At 52.9% G+C, this 27,600-nt stretch overlaps 1 protein-coding gene across 1 annotated transcript; it reads right to left on the reverse strand.

The window, feature by feature from the left end:
- Positions 1 to 168: 168 nt before the first annotated feature.
- On the reverse strand, positions 169 to 27,534 carry Pka-R2 (cAMP-dependent protein kinase type II regulatory subunit). Its single transcript, XM_003739371.2, has 7 exons — positions 27,069 to 27,534; positions 16,082 to 16,268; positions 8,705 to 8,895; positions 7,580 to 7,739; positions 5,212 to 5,404; positions 2,439 to 2,612; positions 169 to 1,061 (listed from the first exon to the last, which is right to left on the reverse strand). The coding sequence occupies exons 1-7, from the start codon at positions 27,179 to 27,181 to the stop codon at positions 934 to 936; spliced, it is 1,146 nt and encodes a 381-aa protein (XP_003739419.1). The 5' UTR covers positions 27,182 to 27,534; the 3' UTR covers positions 169 to 933.
- Between the last annotated feature and the right edge of the window lie 66 nt (positions 27,535 to 27,600).

Raw genomic sequence — 27,600 nt, forward strand, 5'->3', positions numbered from 1 at the left:
AAGCCATTCTTTCCTCAAGTTCGTTTCTTCTTCTCCCCGTTCGTTGTCATCGTGCCAGCCCCGAGAAACAAACCGGATTCGTGGTACGCGAAACTACGAGGCCTCATGAAGGTCTCGCATTTCAGCGTTTCACGAACAAACTACGACATGACTAAACAACAAACGGTATCTAATTCTTCATGTTTGTTTCTTGGTATTTTCTAGGAAGCAAGGAGCTCCATGGCTCGTCGCTACAGCTTCATACAATCCTGATACAACAGTCAATCGCTAGGTAGGTGTTAAAATCAGACAGACCATCGACTTTCGAACTCGTCTACGCGGAAATGATGACCGTCGTCCTTAACGGAACGACCGGTCAATCAGCCAACCAACCAATCAATCTCACAGACATAAAACAACATGCCCCACATCGTCATCCTTAAAGAATGATCCGAATCCTAATCGCCTAAATTATTACATTGCATCGCATAGCAGTTATTTGTTTGATCAGCCCCACTAGTCGCTTCTTGCTTCTTTCTCCTCTTCGCGTGTGATCCGCTTCGCGTGCCGATAAACAGCTGATCCAGTCTCTGACTCCGATAATCTACCACCCACGGCTGCTGGTCTAAAAACTCTGACTGAAAACACCATAAAACCTACACCGACGAAAAATCGGGCCTTATATTCGGGGTGGTGGGTGACGCGAGCGATTGTTTTCTTCCTCGTCGTCGTTGCACATTGATTGGCTACCGAAATCGGATTCCGTTCTTGTTGCGGTTTCCGAAGCGTTGTGATCGATGATGATCCCTCTCGAATAGTTCAGACTTGGTCACCGCAATCGTTGCTCCCGTCAGAGGCGGTGCTGCTCTTCGACAGTGTTCACATTCCGTACAGTGACTCATAAGGTGGGTGTCTATGTTGAATGCAACGAGAGTTCGGGAGCTCGGGAAGAACTCATCGGAGGTCGGAGATGTTGGTTGAACCCAGTATCGCCACGAGCTGCTCCTCGTAATGGGTTATGTTGCGTTTCATAATCTCGACGCAGTTACCCAGAAGTCTTTCGAAAGCCTCGACGTCGAGGACTGAAAAGGAAGGAAACAATTATCAGACTTTGAGACAGCGCGAGTAGAGGATGGGGATTCGAGGGTTGAAACACACTGCCTTACGGAGATAACGAAAACGTTTCCTGTTCTTTCGCCTCGTTCATTAGTTCGACGAACGAACTACGCACAGCGCAGGGAAAAATCATTAATTCCGACGATCGGGATTCTCATCCATATCAAAGCGAATAGATCCGGTCTTCGAGCTCGGCTCCGATTCCGGAGCCAGAGCTCCCGAGACCTCACTCAGCGAGCGACCACCGAAAGCTCGCTTCCGTAGACGAAGTTATCGCGACCCGAACCAATAAGTCGGTCGGAGAGAAGAAGCCACGCTTTGTTCCGTGCTATCAGCCAGACAGAAGCGACCGTCCCTGATAGCTGCGGACGCCTACGCCGCAATTGAGCGAAAAACGTCATGAATGACCACGGCGCGGTGCATGGATCTGCGCTCAAAGAACACGTATAAACGATCGTTGTCTGATCACGCTCATCGCTATTGACGTGACCGAGCATTGTGCCGTGCTACGGTGGTATTCAACCACGTTCGCAGATGGCGTCACCGGGATGTTTACACGATCCAAAGTTACGGTCATTCCACGGCGAGATAATCTGCTATTAATTTTGGCTTCGGCTTTACTGACCCACTTTTATGAAACGGCACAAAAATCAATGGATCGATGAGGGATAGCCTGCGGGGCCGGAACCTCGGAAGAATTCGTTCGTGAGCCGTCCGCAGAAGGTCGGATGTTGGCAGGTCAGACGTCAGATGGCCGGCGGGCTACTAAGTTTGTGGACTCCATAGCCCCGTTTGAGGATCTCCATAACAATCGGCAAGGAGAATAACAATGACGACAGAAGCTGAGGCGGCCTGGCAGTGGAGGAAACAAAGACAACACCGGGAGAACGTTGTTCCCGCCGCACTCAGTTGTTCGGGTAGATCATTGCGAGATTCTTCCAGCTGGAATTCCATCATCGGTCCCGACCGAAAACCGACCGACCGCCAAAGCCGTCGAAGAAAGAAACAAACAAACAAGTAAGCGAGCGAGCGAGGGTGGCAGGAGCCTTGGACGGAAGTTCGGCATTCCCTCGGAGGACTCACGAGTGAGACTCGGGCGGGTATTGCTCTCCTATCGAATCACTCGTCTCGAAAAAAGAAACTCTGAGAGAATTCACGGTTTATGATCCCCTCGAAGCTGAAACTCCTCGTGGGAAACTCTGAGCGCGGCGAAGACTCAATTGACTGAGTTGGGAGGCGTAAAGTCCACAATAGAAGCTGAAGGTGTGGGCAAGGGGAATGAAGATGAAGCAGAAGTCGGGAGCGGCTGGCATCTTGTGAGGTATCAGACGCGGCATACTCACAGGCAGTCTTGACGTCGGAGCATGCGTAGACAGACGCAGCGCGGGGCTTGTGAGTAATGAGACTCAGCTCTCCGAAGTAAGTCCCATTGGTGAAGCGGGAAATCTCTTTCTCCTCTTCTGAACCTTCGGAGCGCACGCGAATACTTACGGTGCCATCTTCCAAGAAGTACATGCCTGTAACGAGATAACGAATTGAGTCCGTGCGCCAGTCAGCCCGTCAGCGAGCCATCGACATCATACGAAAATCGGACAAGGGCCAGAATAGAAATTCGTGATGGAAAGTCCTAAATGAAAGCATGAATCAACATATTGATGGATCCCAACTCTGGAGAGACTCGTCGGTTCAAGAGGATATCGACGGCAAGTCACAACGTCGATTCAATTCCATCAACGACGCATGATTTTCCGCGAAACGAGGAGTAGCGGTCGGATGTCCTACGGGCAGTGCGGACAGTTTCCGAGTTTCAGAACATACAGCTCTCATTTAGGGGGCCTCCGATCCGCTGCCGGTTTTCGACGGCGCAATGGATCCTAACTTTCTGTTTCCAATTACTTTCCGCTTGCCTTCCCGAAATCATTCCAGCGGAAAAGTCCTATAATTGCTCGTAATAATGAGACCGACCGCTCTGGTCCTCGTCGCGAGCCACTGAGCGGCTTCCAACCTCGCCGGAGGGCCATCGGAGCTCAATAATGAAGAACAAGGGGATTGCGTCCATGTACGATTTGATTGTATCCCCAACTGCAACAAGTTTCCAGGCGGGACCAACCACGGGAACAGAGGGGGTCGGCCAGACCGACAGATCGACCGAGGGGGCAAACACGACCACGCCGGTGTTGGCTCCGACTGCAGCAACAGACGGGTCTGAACATCGGCGGAAAAAATTACAGTGCCGACGCCGGAGCGATGACATCGACGCGGCGGCCTGATCTCGCGGAGAACAAAAGCCTGCGATTGCCGCGGAAATCGCGAATTTGAAAAGCGGCTGCCAACAAATTGCGTACACAGAAACTGGGTCAGTCCGGAATAGCGCTCGCTTGGGGTGTGAGAGTGTCGCCGAGGAATTGTCTGTTCGGTGCATGGCGAGTGCATCAACGTTTGTCCGTCTGTCCCTATGTCTGTTCGTCTAAATGTGGCTTACTCGGTCGCACTAGATGTGTCATCGTCGTTGCCGCGGAGTTATTGCATTTTCTGAGCGGAGCCCAGATATGCTCATGAATCAGGGCTTTGTCGTGTGACACATTGAGAGCTATATTTGGACGGTTGGAGAAGCGAGCCGAGGAGGACGAGACCTGCTGCTTTGCCTGCCGCCGCTGGACAGCGTCATGTCGTCGAGCTGCTGCTTCTGTCGTTGTTGTCGTCGTCGTTGTTGTTGTTGGAACACACCTTCGGCTGCTCGACGATATTGACGCTCCTCGGCGTCGCTGCGAGAACCGCGAGCAAAACTTCGAGGATGCGATTCGAGACAAGGGGAAACGAGGAAAGTTGCTCCATGGAACGGTTCCCTAGAACTGTCCTCCCTCCCTCTCCCATTCGTGTTCCATGAGATCACCGGGAGGAAAACTTCCCCCTCGAATCGAACACGAAACAAAATCTTCCGAACTCTGCGTTGCGATATTGCGTGAGTTTCGGACACTCAGAAATATTTATGAAGCCATGGAGCGCCCCCGAGAGTAACAGGAGAATTTGAGCAAAATCAAATACTCCCGCGCGTTCCCTCGTAAATTCAGAATCACAGCAACGAGTTCAGCAACAGATGAAACAGATTCCAGACGAAAGGAAACGAAATACAAGGTGAGGAGACTTTTTCCCGCAACAATCGAGGAAACATTCCTACGCATCGAATATCAAATAAATAAAAAACTCCTTGTGTCTGGGTCGAGCCATTGCATGCAGCTCCTGTTTCACTTTGGCTACACATAAGATGCTGAGTCTGCGCGTTCTCTTCTGGGAGATATTATATCGTTGGGAGGAATCATGCGCTTATAGAAAATAACCTTCCATGGATGGCCCTGGAGCGAGACCCGGCGAGCCCTCGACCTCGATTCTCAGATTCCGCGACCGACCTCTTTCGGCGACGCACGAACTAATTGGCGCCACAGCAAGAGCGGCAACTTCGTGGCTACCGGTCAGAGGACACAGCACAAGCGTCCCGACCGACCGGACTTGAGGACATCCGAGAAGGGAAGCGACGGCTTACTTCCTAAACAAGGACGGTCCTCAGCACTCGTCTGTATGTCGCGCTTGAGAGCAATTTCCCCGTCGAGTAGCGCCTCCGCTCCGTTCCCAAGTGTACGCTCTGTTTGATTAGCTCTTGTAGACAATTTATGCAGACATAAAATCTCATCAGTCCCCGCTAAAGGTCGCCCATGATGCCGGACGAAGCGGCTATGTTCTGTGACAATCCAGGATACCTGGTGTTGGAGCCCACGATTCCGCCTTGAGCGCGGAGCGGGATCCCTTAAAATTCCACGAAAATGACGTCATGGCCTTCGCCGATTCTCGGAGCGCGATTGCGATGAGAAAACCGTCGCTCATTGCTCAGAGAACTCCATCGGAGAAGGGAAGACATCCTTCTCCGATTACAAACGCTCGGTTTCGACATCGGTCGGGAGCATATTCGATTTGTATGAATTCGTCTGCGGGCATCGCAGACGACGATCGAGACGACGTGACGACGATCAAACAATGAAATAAACCCACGAAAAACGGCCGTGATGGGATGAAGGGGAGAGAGAACACGTCACGCGTCCCCAGCGAACGTTCCGAACTCACCATCTGCACTGTCTCCTTGCTTGATGATACAATCACCTTCCTTGAATTCCTTTGGCATGAGCGCATCACAAAGATTCATCCTTTCGTAGGCGTTGAGCGAGCTCAACATTGGCACAGATTCGAGGAGCTTTTCGTAAACGACGCGTTTCTTATGAGCGCTTTTCAAGACGATGCGCCGGAACGTCTGACGGTTCTGGAAAGATACAAGGAATTGAAACTTAAATTCAAGTTTGATGAGGGGGGAGAGAAAATTGCCGTGGGATTCAATCAGCGTTCGCCCGCCGCCGCTCCCGGCCGCCGCCGTCGGGAGTTAGCAGCAGAAGCGGCACGCAGACAAGACAGACAGCTGCCCTCGAGATCCTCGATACAAGGAGTGGATTAATTGGTGCACGCTCTGATTTTCGCCGGCGTTCGTCCACGTTTTCGAGCGGTACGTCGCTGCCCGAACTTGCTAACGAGCTGCACGCCGTAACGAGCTTGTCCCCGGTGCCTAAGTAGATTTGCCGGCTCGACAGCAGCCTCAACACCGGCACCAGCGATGACAGCGGCAGCAGCAGCAGCAGCAAGTGGTGGCTCCCGCAACCACCCCGACAGCAGCAGCAGCAGCGGAGATCGAGCAATATCGCCGACGTGGATAAGAGCGTGAGACTCGACAATGAGTGCGGCAGCATGGTTCGATGGGTTCAAATGACCATTCGTCCCGGCTGCAGGGGAGCCACTGAGCCAGAGCCCGAAGGCAACGCTCGGTGAACCCCGAGTGGTTTGAGGAGGCGGTCCGGAAAGGTAAAAATAGAGAGAGATGGCGACTAGAAATTCATAAATTCAAGGGATGACAGCGGCTGGCGTACAGAAGGGGGGACGAACACCAACGGGAACGTGGAGGGGGCTCAGGGTCGCAGGAGCAGATGGAAGTCGTTCCACGAACAAGGCAGATTTCGATCAAGTCGCTCTGGCACGTACGCACATTCGCTGGCACGCATGACTTTTCAGTTTTTTCTCCCGCTGAATATACACGACGGAGAAGAAGACGGCGGCGGTGGCGACGCTATAGAATACATTTTCCCCGGAGATAGTCGAAAGCTCGAGAGACGAGTTCCAGAAAACGATTTCGTTCTTTGACAGGATGCGGTACAGCCGTGTACCGAGTGTGTGTCGTGTGGATGTTTTCTGCTTTCTCCTCCCGGCTTCCCATCAGTCCCAGGCTTCCTTGCTCCCAGGCTCTCATCTTATATCCTGATGAACGACTAGAGTACTTCTCATCTCCGAGGAAATCTTTATCCGGAGACTTCAATGAGCGCGGTTCGAGCCCATCGACTTGTCGGTCGTTTCTCCGATTGACCGTCAGAGGAACAGACGGACGGATTCGGAGACGGACCGCCGCGGCGCTGTCTGTGTCGTTCTGCTCCGCTACAGGAGGATTCGATTTTCGAAGTAAGGTGAACATTGTCAATGTGATTATGCCGCTTCCGTTGGCCATCCAATCGCCTCTTTTTATGGGTGTGCGCTGCCCAAAATAGTGCCGTCGAGCGTCGGCTAAGGCAATGGCGGCCGACAGGCCTTGTCGACGAGCACCGAGAGACTTTACGATATTTGACTTTGGAGAATCAGCTCGAGACCTCCCGACTTGCTGGTCCACCTCATCTCCCGTATCTCCTTCTCCCTGTGTATCTCTTAATCCCTCACCACCACACCAGGCGGCCTGGTCTGTCCGTCTGTTTGCCTTGACCTTAAGCAAGCGCTCGCAATCCAATGGTCTCGGAATAACTATGCTGATTGCAGGTGGATTATTCATTCGACAATACAATGGGGAGATTCCCAGCGACCGGACTGCATCTCGAAAGTCGAGCCGGCCGGAGGGTTTGTTCCCCGAAGCGACGCAAACACCCCGCTCGATTCACTTCACACTCACGAATCCACTGTGATGAGAGGATGCGATTTTCGAGATTTGCGAGAGTCGGCGAAGCTCTCTGTTTGAATACGATTGTGACACAATTTCAGAGTGGTGCAATTAAACGAGCCATTATATGTAGTATGTAGGAGCTGGAAATCAGAGGTCCGACTCTGCGACGGGACACTGTCTGTGAAAATGAGCTCTGAAGTATTCTTAGAGAGACTGTCGCAGAAGCTCTCGGATGCGGACCGGTGAAAACCTCGCTGGCCAGACGGGTTCCCTTTGAGACGTCTCCTCGAACGATAACCGCACTGCGGTCTCATTGCCGTTAGCAAGACCGTTTCAGCAAACATTCGCGAACGCACTCGTACGCACAGCCACCAGCCGGCAAACACTCGCTCGCTTGCGCGTTCTCACGCGAGCACGCACAAACACGCACGGACAGGACACAGAGAAACGAGGATCAAATCTACTCACCATAGCCCACAGCGAGCCGTCGGTGGTCGCTTGGATGGTTGCAGCTCTCGGTTGATTGTAGAGAAGAGCCAGTTCTCCGAAACTGCCATGATTTTCGTATTTGCCCACGTTCATGTTATCTCCGGTAGTGGGGTTCCGTACGAAAATATTGTACGTTCCGCTGCGGGGAAGAGAGGAAAAAATGGGACGATTAGAATCGATGATCCCCCGTCGGCGAACGAACGTGGGTTAGACGTCTGCGGCCGAGCCTCGGCGCTACGATTCGAACGCTATCTGTATTATGATCTGGCGTCGCCCCACGGACTGTGGAACTTTCCGGAATAGTCGACGTTGGAGGAGCCTCGTTAGCTGGGCCTTAGTATCACCGACACGAGAAACCCACCAACGGATCGACCGACCGTCGTCCCACCCATCGACAGACTCGAAAGGAGTTCACTCGACTCGCTCGACAGCGGCTTCGGTCTGGCTTTCAGCGAGTTCGCCCACGAATCCATGTTGGAAACGTCGTTATCGAAAGGTTTGGACTCGGAGTGTGTCGAGACAAACCGAGAGGAGAAAAAATCCGAGGATTCCACATCCGTACAATATTCTCGGCGCGAAAAGAGACATGCAAACAAAAAAGGATTTCGCCGGGTCGCAGAGATAATAGATTTGTACGAGGATCAAGTCGCGACGCGGAATGTTTTCTCACGATGAGGCAAATGTCACGTTGATGTTTCCGGGCGGCCATGCTATGGGAAGCGAATTCCAGTGCTACCCCTCCGAATTCGTCCGCCTCCGATACGGAACGTATCGTCGACGGCGCAACCTCGAGATACGGCGTGAAGGTGTTCTAACAAGGGTTCGGGGACAGGCTCTGTGAAACCCGACGATCTTTGCTGAGCTCATCAAAGTTTATTTTGATGAGTTAGCCGAGTTTATGTTTGCCTCCAAGTCGCTAAGATGAGGAAGGCCGTCCTCGTCGACGACATCGTCAGCGGCGATAGCGGTGGTTGTGGCGGCGGCGGCGGATGATGCTGGAGGTTCTAAAATCTCACTCGAGGGCCTCGCTTAGCCAGAGCAGCTGTCGGCTATGGAGCTCATGCCATCGCTCTCACTCACTCACCCACTAACATTCTCGCTCACCTTTGAATGACGTAGAAATAATCACCGTCGTCCCCCTGTTGAATGACGATCTCGTTTGGGACTACGCGGCGCTCGAACATAGCGTCCAGCACATCCTGCATCTGAGAGGCGTCCAGGGAACGGAAGAGAAGGATATTCTTTACAGCCATGGCCAGGATTTCTCGCTGCTCGTCCGATTTGGGATGAATGATCTGCAAAGATGAAACGAGAACAAAAATCAGCCAGGATGCCGAGCGGAGGCACTACTTCGGCCGATATCGGTAATTGGTCTGCTGGATTTCCCGATTTCATCATCGAACAGACATCGATTACCGACTTGGCCTCGCGATAAGGGAAAAAACGAAATATCTCATCCCGATATCAGTACCGGTTCGGCGGGAGAGAACTAATTATCCGGTGGCGAGCGCGGTCAAGGATCGAGAACTCTCCTAATTTATGGCTCTCCCCGATTCTCTGCACAAAAAAGGAGGGCTCGGACTGTTCCTTGTTGATGGGACTTGTTTTCTTCTCGATGAAATTCCCATCGAGAACGCCCTGGGAAGAAGCTGTTTACCACCATGCCAGGGACGACATTCGCCGGTTGACTCGCATCCGAAATTCAACGACCAAATTATTCAGCAGCCCTTTGAGGGAGATATCAAGAATTTTCGCGGGCCTCTCCACATTCTGATGAATGCTTGAAAGGAGCCAAAGAGCTTCGGAATTCTTCTCGGGATCCCTCTCTGCCGTTTAGGAGTCTTATCCCGCGAAGCTGCTGACAAGGACGCGATGGCTGAGGAGAAGAGGAAATTCATGAATACAGAGTTTCCGGGACTTCGTCAGAGCTTTCGCAGGCGAAAATGTATTCATACGGTGGATTCAATGAATGCGAGAGGAGCACAGGAATGAGAAGTGAGTAGTCGTTGATGTTCATGACCTTTCGGCGTGAGTCTCGGATCGCTTGCCCCTCGAGCCGGCTCTGAACGTCTGAGAACAGATGCTCGGCGGAAAAGCAAGGGTAGAAAAATAGGTGTACTTCGAAGCAGGCATTTTTTCCGTCAGAACATAATTTGTTTCACTTTCTTGGAAAACGAATCATTGGAGCCGTTTCTCGCTCCCATCCGCGAGGGAGCAACCTCCGTTCCCTCCAAGCCATCGACACGAAAGATGATCGAAAGGATGGGTAGGCGGACACCTCTGAAGCCGGGGGCATTGCCGAGATCAGACTGATAAAAATTGAGTCGGAACAACTTGCTTTCGCTAGCGACAGAATTGCGCCTGTCCCACAAGGAATTATTGAAGATGGCTCCTTCCACACCTTCTCGTCTAGATGGCTCTCACCGGAGGGAACGTTGTCGGACCAATGCGGACTCGCTTCAGGGAACCGCAGCCAGCGCGAAGCTTCTGTCGAGCCTCTCGACGATCGTTCCGAGCTGCAAAGGGTTCCGACAAGGTCGGCGGAATTTACAAACAGCTATCGGATAACAGGACAGAAGAAGCAGAAAGAACACGGAGGTGTCGGCGACAGACCCGAGGGACAAACGTTACCGCCGCCGTCACAAGCGTCCCGCCTCCACTCGAAGACCGCCGACTGCCCAGCACCGCTGTTTCTGTTCGTGGACGATAGTCGGGCGCATCTGACTGAGTCAAGGAAAAGGAGGACAGTGCAACCCGACAAAGGAAGGAAACTTCGGTTCCCAGAGGGACCGTCTCTCTGCGCCCTCAGCGAAGCTTCCGTTGAAACGAAATTAGAGCACTAGAACGAAAGTTGAGCGAATAGAGACTTATGGCCAGCAAGCGTCGCGTCGGGCCGACGGTCGGACCCCGAGACCTCAAATGTCATTTCATTGATTGGGATTTGAGAAGAGACTCGGAATTAGAAATGCGAATGAATAAGTGAATTATTCATTCAACGATTGAGCGCGGATAATACCGTGGAAGTGTCCGCTAGCATGCCCGAGCGCAGAAAACCGCGGATGGCATCGCTCGGGTCCGGCTTGCCCGCGAGTCCATCCGGGGTCTTCTCATCGGAAGCCCAGCGCCTCTCTCTCAATCGCTCCCGAATTGATTCGCATCGCGCATTCACGTACGTTACGTGCGTCGTAAGCTCCCATCGCTCCGAGGGGGGGAATCTGATCGCCCAACGCCCATCCGAAGCTCGGAGATAGAGCCCGGCGGAGCGCTCCGCGGATCAAGATTGCAAAATCCTCCGAAGAATCGGGGATACCGAACGAATCTTCAGTTGATCCGTACCCACGACAAATTCCTTGCGAAACATTGTCGACATACGAACGAGCCGCTCGGCGTGTATACACTGTTGGATGCTCGGGGCGCTAGTGAATACCTTTTCTTCCTGATTCTATGTGTCTTTTTGTCGATCTTTACTCTGGCGACGGAGCTCCTCCGCTAGTCGTTACGTTGCCCATCCACGCAAAAACGACAAGACGCGCTCGTGTGCCCGGCCGCTATACGCGTGCTCGTTTCTTTATTTGCTTCGAGCACTTTTCTCCAGGCTAAGCCTCGTTCGCCATTGTTGTTGTTGCTTCTCTTTTCGTAGTTGTTGACGTTGTCAGCTGATTAAGCAGCTGCCGTTATGGAGAGGTTTCTTACTTCCCCCCAGTCCAGAGCCCCTTCCCATTGCCCCGTGGTCCTTAGCAGGCAGTAGAAAGTCGGTGCCGACGGCTAAGCGACGGTGGCACAAAAATCGTTTGCTAGATAATTTCCATTATCTAGAGCCTATTACAGCCCCACCTCCAGCTCTGACAAGGGAACACAACGCCAGGTGACTCACCTGAGGTGAGAGCGAGTGACTGAGCGAGCGAGCGAGCGACCCTCCGACAGGGAGACCGGCCGACCTACCCGCGAACAAAAGGAGCAAGCGACCGAGCGGAGAAACTCAACAGTCTCTGACGGTGCCGATAAGCCACGGATAGCCGTCGCCTGCTGAATTGACAGCTAGATGTCGCGCGTGAATCCTCGTAACATCGTCTGCACACAAAATTAAGCTTTTTCCGGTCGATCGCTCTTCATCGATGATTCGATTCACGATTCCGACCCTCCGCCACCGGGGTCGTTCCGCGCCTGTCGTCGCGCCACAGCGTTCGCTCCGATCTCTTCCTCCTCATTTTTCCCTCTAATATCGCAGCCGACCCCGCAGCCCCAGTACACACTCACATTTCCTCCCTTCCCGGGACGTTCTTTCCCCATCTCATTCCCTCGAGAGGACTCGAATCCCCCCTTCCCAGATCTTGCTCAGCTGATTCGTTGCTCTCGGGGACCTTTCTCGTTTCTCTGGCTGCCTCCATACTCTGAAATCTCTTTTCCACCTGTTTTCACTTTCGAATGTACCCTCCTTCCCGACCTCGGCCACCGTTCTCTCCCGCTGGATGCTCCCAATACCAGACGGGACTTGCGCACTTCCCAGGGAATCCATGGAGCAAAATTTTCCCGGACGGCTGCTGGGGAGTCGGCTCGGTTAGAGGGCGTAATCCTCCGCGCCGCACTCAATAATCAACTTTCGTATCTTGTTCCCGCCCGGTTCTCTCCATGCCTCATATCCATCCATCGTCGATCGCAATGAAGACGACCGACGCTCAGGGGGAGGGTTGCTCCGAGCAGACAGACACTGGAAAAGGCGGCGAAGAGATCGACCGATGCGCGGGCGAACCGACCTTGGAGGTAAACCTCGCTGGGAAGTATCGCCATGGGCATCGAAGTAAGAGCTCGCTAAGGGTCTGGCGAGCGAAAGGCTGAACGGACTTCAGTCTCACAGAAAGGAGTCGATAAGTGACGTAAGGAGAATTCGCAAGTCGACTCTCACTACGCGTGCGGCCTCGTCAATGAGTCGCCGTTTGCGGTGGTGGAGGAGAGGGGCAGCACCGGAATTGTTTTCGAGCCGTTCCACCCCCCATCCCCCCCCCCTCCCGGCTGTGCTTCCCTTCCCCGCCATTAATCTCAATCCGGTCACAAGTAAGCAATGACTTAACTTCGTTAGGTCAGCTTGTGGGCCGTAGGTCGCAGCAGCGGCCACGTGGGGCAGGAACAGACCGTAAGCCGCACTAGTATAAGCCTATTATGCTGTGAGCGTGTTATTCGGCGCAACAATGCGATTCGCGCTCGAATGCAACCGTGGACGGAAGAGACCGGGCGTGCTCGAACTCAGCGACGTTGTTCACGCTTGTCGCCGCTCATTGCTCTTGATAGGGTAACGAATGACTCGGACCAGCATGGACTCATGTGACCACCCGCATGCTCGGTTGAACCCCGAGCCCAATATATCGGAGCTACACCGAAGGCCACGGCGATCCCGCTGTCGGTTTTAGGAGGAGCAGGTGAACTAATTGATAGTAACAACCGTACGTGCTGGTCGCAAGAACGCGCGCTCCGACTGTTGTTCCGACTTACGACATACTGCGCTCCCTATAGTCCCGGAGCAACAACTGCATTGACTTCGGGTCATCAATTGCGAGGACGTGGATAGCGGGTCATGAAAATCTCTTCCCACCTGCGTTCGCGAGCGCTCCGTCAATCTCGGTGCATCTGGCGGTAGAACGATATTCTGCTGCGGCAGGACGCAACTGGGCCGGTTGCGACCTTTGACTCGAACTCCGGAGGGGTCCTCTGTTCCGGGAAGCCCGGCCGCCGGTTTGCTTGGTCGTCGTTTCCCTCGACGGGAAACTCGTGGAGCGAGTTTTGCTGCTTGATTGATTGATTTATGCTCCATTTCTATAAGAAACCCCGACTGCGGGGGCGCTATCGCTGGAGACTATGTGACGCTTCACACCTGGGGTGTGGGTGGCTTTGCCTCCCTTCTCTCCCATCTTTCGAGAATCCGCTTAGTATTGTTAATGACTCGCCTTTCAGACTCCTCATGTAACCCGAGCCTTTTTTGAATCTCATCGTCACCGCATGTCTTTTCTTCTGCTTCCATGTTCGGGCTCGAGGTCACTCCCAGACGATGTCCGCGAGTTTTTTTTCCGGCGCGGAACGCACGAGTCAGAGGGTCGCATGAGCGTCGTCGATTTCTTGTCGTCGACAGCACGGAGGACGGGGGAGAGCGTGCTTCACGCAACAGCTCATCCTCGATCGATCGACTGACTGATTGACCGACTCCTAGCCGACGTCACCCGAATGCGAACGACTCTCCCCGCGCTCCCGGATCGATACGCTCACCACAGTCCCTCTTCATCAAATCCTCTGTGCACTAAGCGCTATCTGATCGATGTCCACGCAGCTCTCCGATAATTTCGGTCACCCAAAGATTCCGCTCTTATGGAAATCTTCCACGTATCCGAGTGGGGAAAGAAACCGCCACCGCATCATGGAACTCGAAGCAGCCACTGAGAATCCTCTCGCTCGCCTAGACCAACGATGCACTTCAGTTTGCAGAGAAGTCGTGCGGCATCGGCAAGAGGAGGACTCGCTGAGGTCAAGAGTCGCGAACAAAAGACAGGCTTAGTACTTGAAGAAGAGGAGACAAACTTGGCGTCTTTTTTTAGCTTGAGAACACTTTGTTTTGCCTCTCCCGCAGTTCATGGAATTCCCGTTCAGACGCTCGACGTATGCCATCTTACCGCTCGGGTAGTTCCGGTGAAAAGCTTCACATCGGTACCGGCCGAATAATCATCATTCAGAAAGCGTACTATATGATAAAAACCAATAACAGACAGCGTGGAGGATTGTTTTAAATAGAGAGAAAAAACTAAGAAGGTCGCTGAAGAGAGGGAGGGAGTCGAATGCAACGGAAGGGCTCGGGAAAAAATGAGTAACTTCGAGATGGAGGAACTCGGGCAATCCAAAGTGGAGGGAGAAGTTCGTCAACGGGGCACGTGGCCCGGGGCTCTGCGCGGAGAGGCCTCGAAACACGAATCGTATCATGCTGAGATCACCGGAATAGAAAAACTTGAATCGAGTGGAGACTCATGGCAGAGAGGCTTCTGCATATACAAGGCGAAAGTTAATGTCGTGTGGGAATGGTTTATGTGCATGATGGCCTGGTGCCGGATGTATGTGGCAACTCGTGGAAAATCGAGATATACACCCTTCTGGCTGAAAAGTTGAGCGAAAGTCAAGCTGCACGATCGCTCGCCCGCGGATTGCGTGATATTTACACATCTGGGGCCCCGTAGTTTTCAGTCGAGCGTCAGGAGCCCTGAACGGAGAACATCAGGAACAGTCTATCTCGCACTGAACAGCCCGAAGGTCGGGAATATATGCAGTCACCAACGCTCTAGGTAAAACGTGGGCGGAGAATGGAGCTGCTGCAGGATTCTAGAAAATAATTTCAGCCTCGGACGACGAGTTGTGTTCGTCGATCAATTCGGGAAAGCATCGGAATCCGTTGAACCGAGAGGGCTTAGGAAAAACACCTTCCAAGTCTGTTGAACCTTCGCGAATCCCATAAGCTTGCGATGGAAAAGCTGATCCGCGAGGGGAACGAAACCGCGGGCCTGAGAGCAGGAACTTTTCGCGTGTGTGCTTTGAGATTCAACCCGGAAACTGAAAGACGAACGAAGACGATGGACAAAAAACAACACCGCCAGAAATATCATCATTCTCCCTAGTGAGGAGTTCGGATACAGGCCGGCTAAGTGAACCATCAGTTTTCAGGAATCGCAAGCTCAAAAAAAACTCGACCGAGGTGTTCGTATGCCGGTGCCTTGCGTCCTCATTTCCCATCAGTCTCCCTAACCTCCTCATTCAACGCTGGCCTCTTGAACAACAATGACGACGACAAAGGAATGCTTTTCTCTGAACATGTTCGTCTGCTTCGAGCCCACCGGAGCGCCCACCAGCGCGCCTGTCTGACGGTGCTCGTGTTCAGCTCTCTCGCAGAATTTTAATTTCGTATTTCTCCGTCCTTCACGGCTCCCTGACTTACTTTCTGCCGGCCAGAATGAATTGAATTCAACGAGCGAATGAATGAGTGGACAAGGACCATGAAAATCTTAAGCTCTGAATATTTGAACAAGCTAAGCGCACCGACGGTCGGCCGGCTGGCTGGCCGTCGGTCGCCGGTCCCTGTCCGCTCGGTCCCTGGCCAGGTCCCTGCTCCAACAGGATGGGCTTTAGCGGAGTGACCCAGTTTCGGCGCCCGCTCTCGTCAGAACCTCTAATCGAGCGAAGGACGAATTTGAACAGCGCTCAAAGCCCCACTCGGTCAGTTGTTGAAGTTTGTCTTGATCGCCTCTGTTGGTGAATAGTCCGCTGACCGTCCCGCGGGCAGGGCCGGAGCGGATGCTCGATTGTCCTGTCAATGGCCGACCACCGGTACGGCTTGCCTTACGAGCCGCCCACCCGCTCGCCGAAAGTGTCCAGGTACTCGGTTGCTGACTAGGTGGTAGCGGCTGCGCGCTTGATTGGTTGGTTGGAGGTAGAAACACGTTCAAGTACACGTACCCTGTGTGCCTCGTCGTCCTCGTCCTCGGCCGGATCGTAGTGCTCAGCGAAGACGCTCTTCCGTCTGTTGAATCGGGTCGGAGGAGGAGGTTCGGGTTCATCTTCATCGCTATAAATGGCTTCATCGTTCTCGACGTTTTGCTGAGATCCCCCGTTTGTCGATGCTGAGCGCTGCTCGTGGAGGTTACTGCAAATAGAGAGAGAGCCTCGATATTAGTGTCCAGTCGTAACTTGTGTTCCTTGTTCCGACCGACAAGATAAAAGCACTCGAGTAATTCCAGGCTGTAATTGTAGTACAGAACGATCGGTTCTTCGATAATAAAATTGAAACTGCCCAACACCGAGAGAGGACAAGTCCCTACGGCGATTGTCTCGAGCGGAAGGACCGAATCATTTCAATTTTTTCCCGGTTCCGGACATTGCAACGAAGATCACTCGATGGGAGAGGTTTGGCGGATGAAGAGGAAACTTGCAGAGCCGAAATCGTCTCTGCAAGACGAAAGTACGAATCTTTCGAAGACCGGTCGTTAGAACCAGGTCCAACTCCCTATTCATGGCGTACTTTCCCGCGGAAAGAGAGGCGTAACGATCTCGGCAGTGGCGAATTTTCGGGAGATGTACCACTCCGCGATATCTAAGATATCTTCGATCGACCGTCCCGGTCGGAAGTGCTCTCGAACTGATTGGAAGCGACGAGCCGCGTCTGTTTGCATACCGGACTCGCGGTCAGTCGGAGGGATCGGTCCGAGTCGGTTTTCCTGAGGTCTCGACTCGCTGACCGACAGAGCCACTCCATCCGTCATGCCTGCACGCTCCCTCGACCGTCGCTCCATTCGGCCGGCTACTCATTCAGTGGACAAGGAAACGCAGACTGACTGAACGACCGACTGCCATGGATCATGCGAGGCCCACGATGCACGGCATACTATTTCCCCTCGCATATTCATCCGCCGAGAACCGATAGGCTTATCCGGAGGCGCTGAGCTGGAATTTTAGATCGCGTTTCAGATATTCCGCGATCCCCCTCTTCCAACAGCTCCGCGTCAGTGGTACTCCGCCGACGTATCCGAGAGTTCGGAGCACGGTCCCGAATGGTGAGGGAAGCGTGGAAGGCGTCGGTGACGGCTACAGCGGATCGAGTCGTCCGGAAGGAGAACGGGAGTGATCTTGTCATCGGAAGTTTCGTGTGACACGAGGAGACCGTGGACAGAGTATCGGGACGGGAGAGCAACTTAGATTCGTAGCGGAGCCAAGGAAGAGTTCTCGGGGAAAGGGAACGCACTCGGAAAAGGAGAACGAGATGTGCAGTTGACGTGTGTGACAGTTAACATATATCAGAGCTACGCTCGTTCGTTCGTTCGGTCTCTCGGTCAGTCGGCCGCTCGACCGCTCGGTCGTCAGCGAGTTCCTGACAGCCGTTAGCGCCGCGGCGTGGATTCGAGAAAGATTGTTCCTGTCGTCGCGAGCGGGAAATACTGTCGCCTACATCAACCTCTTACTTAGTAGGGACGTTGACTCCGTGAGAGGAATACAAGAAGAGTAGATGAGAACCCTCAAGATTGACGAATGTAAAGAGACGAGACACCGAGCCATTCCCGGGTAGCGGGCCGCGCACAACATTCTCTTATGAGCGGCGTACACTCTGGGAGAATCCATCTTCCGTCGTCGCCGTCTTGCTCTTATCACCGGAGGAGGATTTATCACATCGCAAACCACGGACAACAAACCCGGACCGGCGGCGCTTTTGTTGCCTCACCTCTGGCTTCAAGAGGCTCCGGGAACCTACAAGACCGAAACTATCCGATGTTCTCGCTTTCGCATTCGCAGTCGGAAGTGAGTCAATCCGTTATGGTTTAGTGGACTTCGACGAGCTCCGGCGAACAAGGGAATCGATTTACGATCGCAGTTTTGAAGTTTCGCGACGTTCGATGTGGTATCATAAAGTAAAACACGAGCGAGCGACTCGTTCTCTCGGGCGCCTCAAACGGGTAGGGGGGGGGCGACGACAACACGATGACGTGTCGAGTGCGAATTGAGAATAGATTTCGCTTCTTTCGAGCAGTTCCAGCTCGCGAGACGAACTTCCAGGGTGTGGGATCCGTGAAGCTGATTGCATTGCAGGATCAACGCCTGCGATACAATCAAACGGCGGCAAACGGGCGACCGAGCGAGCGACAACAACGAGCGCCCACGGGAGAGACAATTGCGTCGAGTTCAGCAAAGCCAACGACGAGCTGACAAGCAGCAACCTTTGTGGATCTCTCCGAGTGACAGCGGGCGTCGGAACGCATGTGACTGTCTGTTCGGAAAAAAAACAGAAACACGTTACGTTCGCCAAAACGTCGATGTGCTCTCGAGCGGGTCTGGGTTAGACCAGACGACGTCGATATTCGAACGACTCTTCCATCGGAATGATAAATTAACAATTCTGAATTCGTCAGAGAATTCTCGAGGGACACAATCGATGGGAACGCCGGTGGAGGCGGTAGCCGATTGATTCAAGGACCATGGAGACCTTCGCGAAGTTCGCGGTGCCGTCGACAGAATGGACGAACTCCTCGACAAATACGGTTGGAGATTACGGTTACCGTCGGGCGGTCGTCGAGATGAGTGCGCGACGAGCCAGGTACGATGGTTCCTCGACGAACCGTCGGCTTATTCCCTCCATTTTTCACTTGAGCGGATTCCGCCAACTCCGGGGAGCGGACGTAGACGACGACGACATTACGCGATTCGAACAGATTTCATGCTCCAATTCGGACGAGCGGGCGTACGGACGCCCGGAGACGGGCACAGGATGATCGACAGGGTAACATGGTCCTGCATCAGTCGTTCGGGGACGGGGAGGAACATCTGCTGAAGGGATATCGATTGGCAAGACGAAGGATTCAGGCAGGAAAATCATTCTACCTTGGAAGAACCATGAAGCTCGTCCCAACGGCCGCAGAAGGGACGAATGGAGAACTAGGACGATGGCGACTGCCTGGGGTGTCGAAGCGCGAGAATCGCCCCATGCACGGATATCAGAAAGAAATACATCCGGCGCCCTCTCGGTCAGCAGCGTTTGACTATCAGCCCCATGGCCAAATTGCAGCGAAAATTATCAGGGATCGGATATGGCATCCAAGAGGAGTAGAATCAAGAACGACCCGGGACTCGATTCAATCATCCGAGAATACCTCATAGGGTCCTGTCCCATGGACAGCCGGTCCGCGCAAGTCCCGATCATTCCGGTGACAATATCTGCCCCCGTGGATTACTCCGCAGATTCAGAATTTTTCGGGAATTTCAAGTGCAGTTTTCTTCGCTTCCGTCTCGACTTAATGACAATAGCATAATAATTGTCGTGCGGATTCCGAACCCTGAGCGGCCCGGGTTCGGGATGTAGACTCCGGAAATCATGAATATGAGAGGATTGTGATTTCTGCGAGAAAAAATTCCCTTTCCCTGGAAGAGACGTCCACGAAACATGGGTCTGCGCTTTCCGATAGGCTGATGGATCGAACATAACGAATCCCATCAGTAGGTACATAGGTACCACAGACGCGCTTTAGAGGACACCAGACCCTAACGCAAATCTGTTTACCTCATGCCTCGAGCTTGCATGAATAAATCGAGGTATGTGAACGGTTTGTTAGGCACTAGAAGCGTCGACTCATCGCGATAGTTGCAACAGCGAGAGCATCATCGGCTAGCAGTGAGAGCAGGACCGTCGCAGTCGATTGCAGACGCACGGTAAAGACATCCGTAGCGGTCTCAATGACGCAGTATTGAGAGGTCGTTATTCAACGACAGATCCACAGAGCCAGAGAGTAGCCACGAGCCACGAGTATTTTATCAGGCCGACAAGTCCGGAACCCGGGAGCCTGGGCGCTGCCACGGGAAATTCCGTGCGGTACGAGGCACGAGCAGAATAGGTACGTGGATCTATCCCGTCCGGACCGACATATCGTAGTCGAACGATACGGCGACGATCGAAACGATCCGATCCATCAAGAGCGTAGGTAGGTAATCTTAATTCCAATCAGAATCTAGATCTGATGTTTGCGTCTTCGTTGCTATTCATGCTTGAGCAGTCGGATACGAGTCATGAATTCTAATAGTTACAGTAATGTTCCAATTGTCCTCAACAACGACACATCGCCACTCGAGCATCTCCAGCTGAGCGAGTAGGAGTGAGTCAAGGAGCGGTCGACGTCTCATCGGTCTCCACTCGAGCGGAATGGGACTCACGAGACTTTTCTCGGGAATACTTGAAGAGCTCCAAAGGAACGGGTCCCAGCCGACGCCTGTGCTTCTCGCGTTGATTCATTTATCGAATTTCCCGATACCCGTCATCCTGGCATGATATTGTTGCTCTGATCGTAGACCATCGTTGGAAAGCCTGCCCGGAAACGCAGCCTCACGAGTCGAACCAGCTCTACCTCGAAACGTCCCGCTTCCGTGACCGTTTTCCTCTTCCCATGCAAGAAGAATGGAGAACTGCTTTTTCCCCATCTTCGCCAGAGGCCCCGTCCCGACGGAGAGCAAAACTCCTTGTCGGCTCGTGCACGTCGAAAACACGAGCAGTCGCAGGTCGGTGCAAAAGCATTTGCCGAGCCAGTGAGTGTGCTGAACCGTTCGTTCCAGAAATCACATCACGGCAAATAGGTTAGGCAAATACACATCACACGGTGCGCGCCCGAAGGCTTTCTATCATTCCAGCGACGAGCATCGCTCCAGCTTACTCCACTCAGGCCGAGGCCGCCGCCGCTGCCGCCACCGTCAAAAGATGCCGAGCCAACGAACGAGCAAAGCAGAGGCGGCAGACCCAGCAATCCCGGCTCGTCGACGTCGCGTCGACGTCGCTGCAGTTCAAATGTGTTCCGCGTTTTCTCCAATGCCTGTGCTGAGGCTACCGACCGACCGGCCGGTCGACGGACCGACGGATAGGCAGACAGAGACACCAACAAACGGCGAGTCGGTCGGACGATCGGAGGGACCGTCAGGCAGGCAGTCGGTCGATCGGACCGAGCATAGGATATAGCGGGCGGTCGGCGCGGGTGATTCCCAATAGCTTCCCGACAACGTTTTTCTCCTTATCGCAGTTTTTTCTTGAATTTCCGCCCTCGGTCTATATCCCCGCTCCTGCCGTCGGCGTCGCGAGCTCGCTCACTCAAGCGTAGAATGAAGACTAATGCTTCCAACAATTTTTTAGGCCGTTCAAGGTGACGAACGAAGGGGTATATGCGCGACGGCAGAGCTAACTAAGCTCTCTCTGGCTGGATTTTGGGATCACCCTCCTGTCTATCAGCATCAAATTATCCGCTCCGGTGTGACGTCTTGATCTCTAGCCAGAAAGTACATGGGAGGCTCGCTTCGATTTTAATACGAGGGAAGCGCTCGCCAAGGTCCGCGAACAAGGACGAGATGATTTCCATCCCGCTCTAGAACATCTCCGACGAATATTCCTCAGCGCCAAAGGTTCTCCCGACTATCTCTACGCTCCCCAATCCCCCTCAATGTACCGAAGCCGAAGCAGCTCGAAAGACGAGACTTCATGCGACGACGGTCGGTTGATACAGTCAATGGATTCCCTCCTCTATGAGTTCATCTCTCGGCTCCCCGGCCAGAACGGGAACATTACGACGTCACTTATTCTCCAAAAACATCCGCACCGACTTCATTGATATAGTAGATCGACTCGAGATATCTGTGGTCTTGATGTCTACAAACGAGATAAGCTACAGAACGAGATTCCGGGAAAAATCGGGCGCGGGAGTAGGACGAACGGCTTCTTTTCCTAGGAATCGTACGAGCTTCTTCCGAGATCAGGGTCGAATCCTCGGATCCCTCTCCGACTACATCCCATTGACGAACCGTGTACCCTGGGTAATTCTCTGTTTCTCGGAAAGAAGAAACTCGGACAGCATTCTGTCACAACAAAGAATGGACGAAACGAGACCAGCGGAAAGAAGGCGCAGAGGACCCGAGAGCGAGTTCAGGGATAAAAAGTTTCCAAGGAAGTCCCCAGAGCGGACGCCACCGCGACCGGACTAGTGATACTCTATTACTGCAATCGATAAACGACTCTGGGCTCAGATTCAACTTCTAATAGTAGTTCCGGTCTCACTTAGAAACATGGACCTCGCTGCTGAGCCGGGAACGCCCAAAAAGTCTCCGAGGGCCTGAATTTCTCTCGAAACTTTCGACACCCCTGAATCTTGAATGCATAGTCCCTGATCATGGTGAACGTCGGAAGAATCGCTCCCAAGCGGAACTCCCGGAAGCCTCCGATATCTAACGCGATATCCTTGTCGATAGCTTGCTACTTTATGATGGAGGATAATTCGAACTAGCTCTTTGGCCGATTCGGAAGATCTATGGAGCGAACAATTGGAGCTGTTGCGCGAGCGTGGAGCGAGCCACCTAGCAACCAACGAAGCAGACAACGAGTGGATCGTGGCAGTAAATACGTAAAAGTCTTTCTGACGGTTACATCGATATTTGCATAAGATTCACATGCGAGAGCATTCTGCCAGCTCTGTCTGATGGCGCAATGTTCGCATGCTAGCGCGATCAATTCATCGAGAGGCATTTCTTTCAGGAGCGGTAAGCATCGACCCCAGCGGGCCACTTTTCCCGAGCCACGTGCGACGAATGAGGGCAGATGAGGCCCCCGCACTGACGAGACTGGATTCGTCCGGGTACGGACAAAATTATAAGGAAATCCAAACTCGGATGCGCGCAAGCTGAATGAGCTTGGATTTATTCATTCAGAAAGTGAGGCGGACTCCCCTGCTCGCTTGGTCGCTCATTCATTGAATCGACTGGAATATCTGCGGTCGCTCGGTCTCTCGTGAATTTATTAACGGTCCGAAGATGTTTATGTTTGTGATGATGATGAAAATCGTAGAATATTCGATCCGAAAGCGTGTTCGACTCGGCTACGATCGAAGGAGATCACCGTCTGACCATATTTTGCCTCATTCGGTGATCATGAGAATATTCAGTTTCATTGAGGAGGAAAAAACCATACATAATAAAACCAGATACAGAAACAGGGATCTGCTGCGGTTGCCGGAACCGGGAATCACTGTAAAAACAAAGCACTTGCTCATATTGACGGAAAAGACAGGCATCAGCATGCCCCGCGGACAGCCAATGTTCTCCCCGGGAACCAGCTGAGCGTATGTTCGACCGCGGCGACCGGGCGAATGGATGAACGGATTGATGAGCAATCAAGCACATCCATGGATTCGGGGGCTCTCAGATAAAGGCTTGGATGTATCCTCGCTCTGCTCGGCGATCGGAATCAGGCAAACACGAACGTCGTGGCGCCGCTCTCGACGGCGCATCTTCAGCTTAATATTGAGGATCTCCTCCCGGGATTAGTTCAAACAGCGAAAACAATGCTCCGATTGTTCGATCCCCGCTGCCATCGACCAAGAGTCTGGAAACAAGATTATTACGATCGTCGTCATCTTTCGACACACGCTCGAATAACGCTGTGTGCCAGCGGGCTCCTAGCTCGGGAAGGACTATTCGAACCGACCGCGATCGATGTCGCTGTCACAATCGAGTCCCGTTTCCGAGAGGAGAAAATCATTTTTCCCCAATCGTTCCACCGTTATTCCCTCCCATCGAATCAGAGGGTTTACGATTTTTCCTCTCAATCGCAGACTCATTCTGATTTACCGAATCGCGAAACAAGTCACGGAACTCGAAACCGCTACACCGCCTGTCATACGAGCGGTGTTTGGTAGCCATCGAACGAGGCCCTCCCTCGGACTGGAGGTAACGAGATCCATTGGCCGAGAGGGGAATCAACAAGAGTATAAAAAGATCGAAAACTTGTGGACGATGTTGCCGCTGATTCGACACATCCCCCGAATAGAAGATGAGTCTCTCTGGACGACTTTCGACGCGGCAATCATTCGCTGAGCGGAGATCCCACGGCAAACGACGATGGATACGAGTCAGAGTACGACCGCGGCAATTACATGAAGGAAGATAAATTATCGAAAGACGAATAAACAAACAGATCTGGAAAGTCGGTCGACGGCAAATCCTGACTCTAGCGGAACAGCAGAGAGCGCTCTTTCTGCAAACGCGAGAGCGCTTATTAGACCGTTCGCCAATACTAGGTCTGAGGGACCCGGCTCGCAGATACGAGGCACAGCGGAATGATGATGACACGACTCGCGTCCGAAGAACAGCAAGCCTTCGAGTTATAGTCTCCCGAAAGACGCTATCGACGTCCGAAACCCCAAGCTGAGCAATGTCTCTCGCCGTCGTAGGTTCCCTTCGCTGTGAGCGTCGATGGTGAAGGTAATGGCTTCCACCAGGAGCTCAAACGGTGAATTACGACATCGTTGGCCTTCATCGAAGCCTCTGGAGTCGGAATGGAGCGACGGGGAGGCAGACTAAATGTTTGGCGGGAGACCGGTAGCAGCGCGCCAATCCTTTGCGGTCGATAATCAAGTCTGATCAAACCTCGAGGACCTCTGACCTGATCGATGCTAGTCGCGGTCGTTGAGCTCGAATTTCGTCCATTGTACGACCATTAGCTTCCGTAATTCTCGTTCTCACGCGTAAGAGTGCAGGCATGACATCCTGTATACCGAGGAAGTGTCGCTACAGAGACTCCCAGACGTGCTGATGTGGAAGAAAAAGGTGAAACGTCAAAACATCTGACACAGGGGCTGAAATCCGAATTGCTTCGTTCGACATTTCGAGTTGAGGGAGGACCGCGGAGCGAAACATATATCTCTCATGTTAATGTCTCTGATACCAGAGCCAGAGAAAGACATCCGAGAAATATTCACGTTGACTGTTCAAGCAAATGCGAAATATTATATCTCGTTTCGATAAGAATAATTCGCCTGGGAAAAGCCAGCGAATCCGAGACATTCGAATAAGACAATGAACGAGACGGCATGGATCATGATAGACGAGGAAACCCGATTTGCTTCGCTTAACGCTTCACAAACTCAGTCAGCAAATCGAGAAAGTCTGACTCAGAAGAAGAACTCACATACTAACACATCACTCGCGGCGAACTCGGAAATAGGTGTAGCTCGACGGCTACGACTTTCTGAAGTGAACAGACATTTCCAAAACTAATCCTCTCACTCGATGAAGAAACCGAGCTGAATTTATTTTGCTAACACCCGCGGGTCCTGTTGCTAGCCGTTCGTTCGGGCCCATTTCTGCCGATATAGGATCCTGCCGAAGCTATATACCGCGAACCCATTCGCTCGGAAATATATTCAAGAGTTCCGCGAGTTCTCTGGCAATGATAAAGAGCCGCGAAAATATTCGGATGATCTCATCGAAGCCCTCGCTCAAGATAGGTGTATTTTCCCATTTTCCTCATCCCAGCCTTGAGTCGCTCGGGAGAGTAGACCGGGGAACAGCGCTAGGGGGTGGGAGGGGGAACGCCGACAGGTGGCAAGACAGGCTAGCGGCCGGACCGGGCAAGGTTTCGGATCTCTAAATATCCCCTACCAAAATAGCGTGACACAAAAATATGCCTTTGATGTATGAGGCCGCGAGGCTCCCGCACCGTTTTGAAATTAAAATTTCTCGTCCGCTCTGATTCGTCGCGTCGCCAAAATCGCGACCGTCGAATCCGTCGCAACTTTCTTCTCCGCCACCCGCATCCGAAAATCCGAATTTATTTCCTCTTGTCATCTGCATAAACCTCCGCTTCCTAGAATCACGGCCGTAGCTGCTGCTGCTGCTGCCGCCGCATGCACCGTCATTGACATTCGTCTGCGTCCACGCCTTGCTCATAGTACCTGGCTTGATCGTATCCGACAGAGAGACGACTGCGTCGGCGGCTAACACTGCAACTTAATCAACTAGACGCACTGTCGGGGACTCTTCGGAGGGACGGAACCGCCGCATTCTTCCACGCGCAAGCCAACAGGTGCCCGAGAAGCTCATCTCGGCATAATCCCCGGAAGACGCGGCGAGCATCGCGGCAGCGGAGCATCCCGAAGAGGAAAAAGACTAGGAAAGGCAGGGAAAGAAGAGAAGAAGAACGAAGTAGAGCACGAGAGATGAGAGGGATTTACCGATGGACTACATCGGGTCCGGAGGGCCCGGGTCGAGGTCGTATTACTCGAATGAGAGCGGGAGCGACCGCCAGATTGTGAGATTTTCGCTCTACTCGCCTTGCCGTTTCAAACGGAGAAGCTCGACCGAAAAGAGCTTTGCTGCGATAGTAAGTCTGCCGTAATTGACGGGATCTCTGTGCGAGGGTGCGTCTCTATGCGAGGCTGTTATCTTGACGGACGGACTGACACACTGACTGACCGACTGAATGAATGAATGACCGACTGACTGTCCGTCCGTCCGCCCAACCGACTGAATGAAAAAATGTCACATGAAGACTGACTGACTGACTGACTGGCTGTCCGACTGAAGAGAATCTAAGGGTGGCCTCGAGCTCACCACGTTTTGCCGCCGCTCTCTAGGAGGCACGATAAGGCACGCGAGCAGCAAGCTCCACAGATTTTTCGCAGCCGAAAAATTTTAGGCGCCTTCATATTCTGAGAGCTCTCCAAATGTCACTCACAGCCAGCCGTCATTCAACAGCAAGCCACAAGTCGAATCAAATCGGAGTCGGACGTTTGCGCCGATAGCCCACCGTGCTATACCTACGATGTGTTGTGAGGTGACCTCAAATTTGACAGACGGTTTCAAGCGGTGTTTTCTGACTAAGTCGCTCCATATGAGCGTCATTCCGCCTTCAAATTCGGGGACCGGCGTGACTCGGGGTACTCAGTCGCTCCTAACCGAATCCACGAGTGCATCTGCTGTTTCCTTTCCAGAGCGATTCGTTCCGTATTAATCCAATCATTGGACGGATGTCTTATCGGCTGGCCAGCGATTCAGCCAGACAGTCCGCCGAATGTCCATCCAGACGGCCATCGAACAGTCGACTGGATCGTCGAGACTGACCAGACGAGCCTCTATGAAATATATCACAAGCACTCACGTAAAATATTTGGCTGCATAGGCGAGGATGTCTTCCGGTCTCTCGACTAAAACCGAGACCGTGAACTCCATCAGGAGATTCGTAAGCTCAGGTGGAACGTCGTGGCGATTCATAGCTGCCTGAATCGTCTTGACAGACACGAACAAATGTCAGTAAACTGTGAAAAACACAATACGATCACTCAACAAATGCTGTTCTCGCGGAGCTCGGTGGTTCGCGCGCTCGAGCTCCTCGCTGTCTGAGCTCCGCACTCCGACTGATCCCACACAACCAAGAGCAGGGCAGCAGCAGCAGCAGCACCCACACACAACTTGTCAAGATGGCGTTTAATGTCCCGCCTAGTCGTGGTAAAATGAAGAACGGAACACCGGGAGAACGGTATTTCCTTGAACGGGATAACGTGTGCTGAGAGATACCGTTAGAACAATCTCCGCCACTCTATGGAAGAACCCGTCCTCGAATACGAACGGGACAGGAGTTCCAAAATCGAGATCTGTAAAGTGGTACATGGAGACGATGATGTCGGTGATCT

Source organism: Galendromus occidentalis, unplaced genomic scaffold (genome assembly GCF_000255335.2).
Source record: "Galendromus occidentalis unplaced genomic scaffold, Mocc_1.1 scf7180000076500, whole genome shotgun sequence".
Taxonomy (NCBI): Eukaryota; Metazoa; Arthropoda; class Arachnida; order Mesostigmata; family Phytoseiidae; genus Galendromus; species Galendromus occidentalis.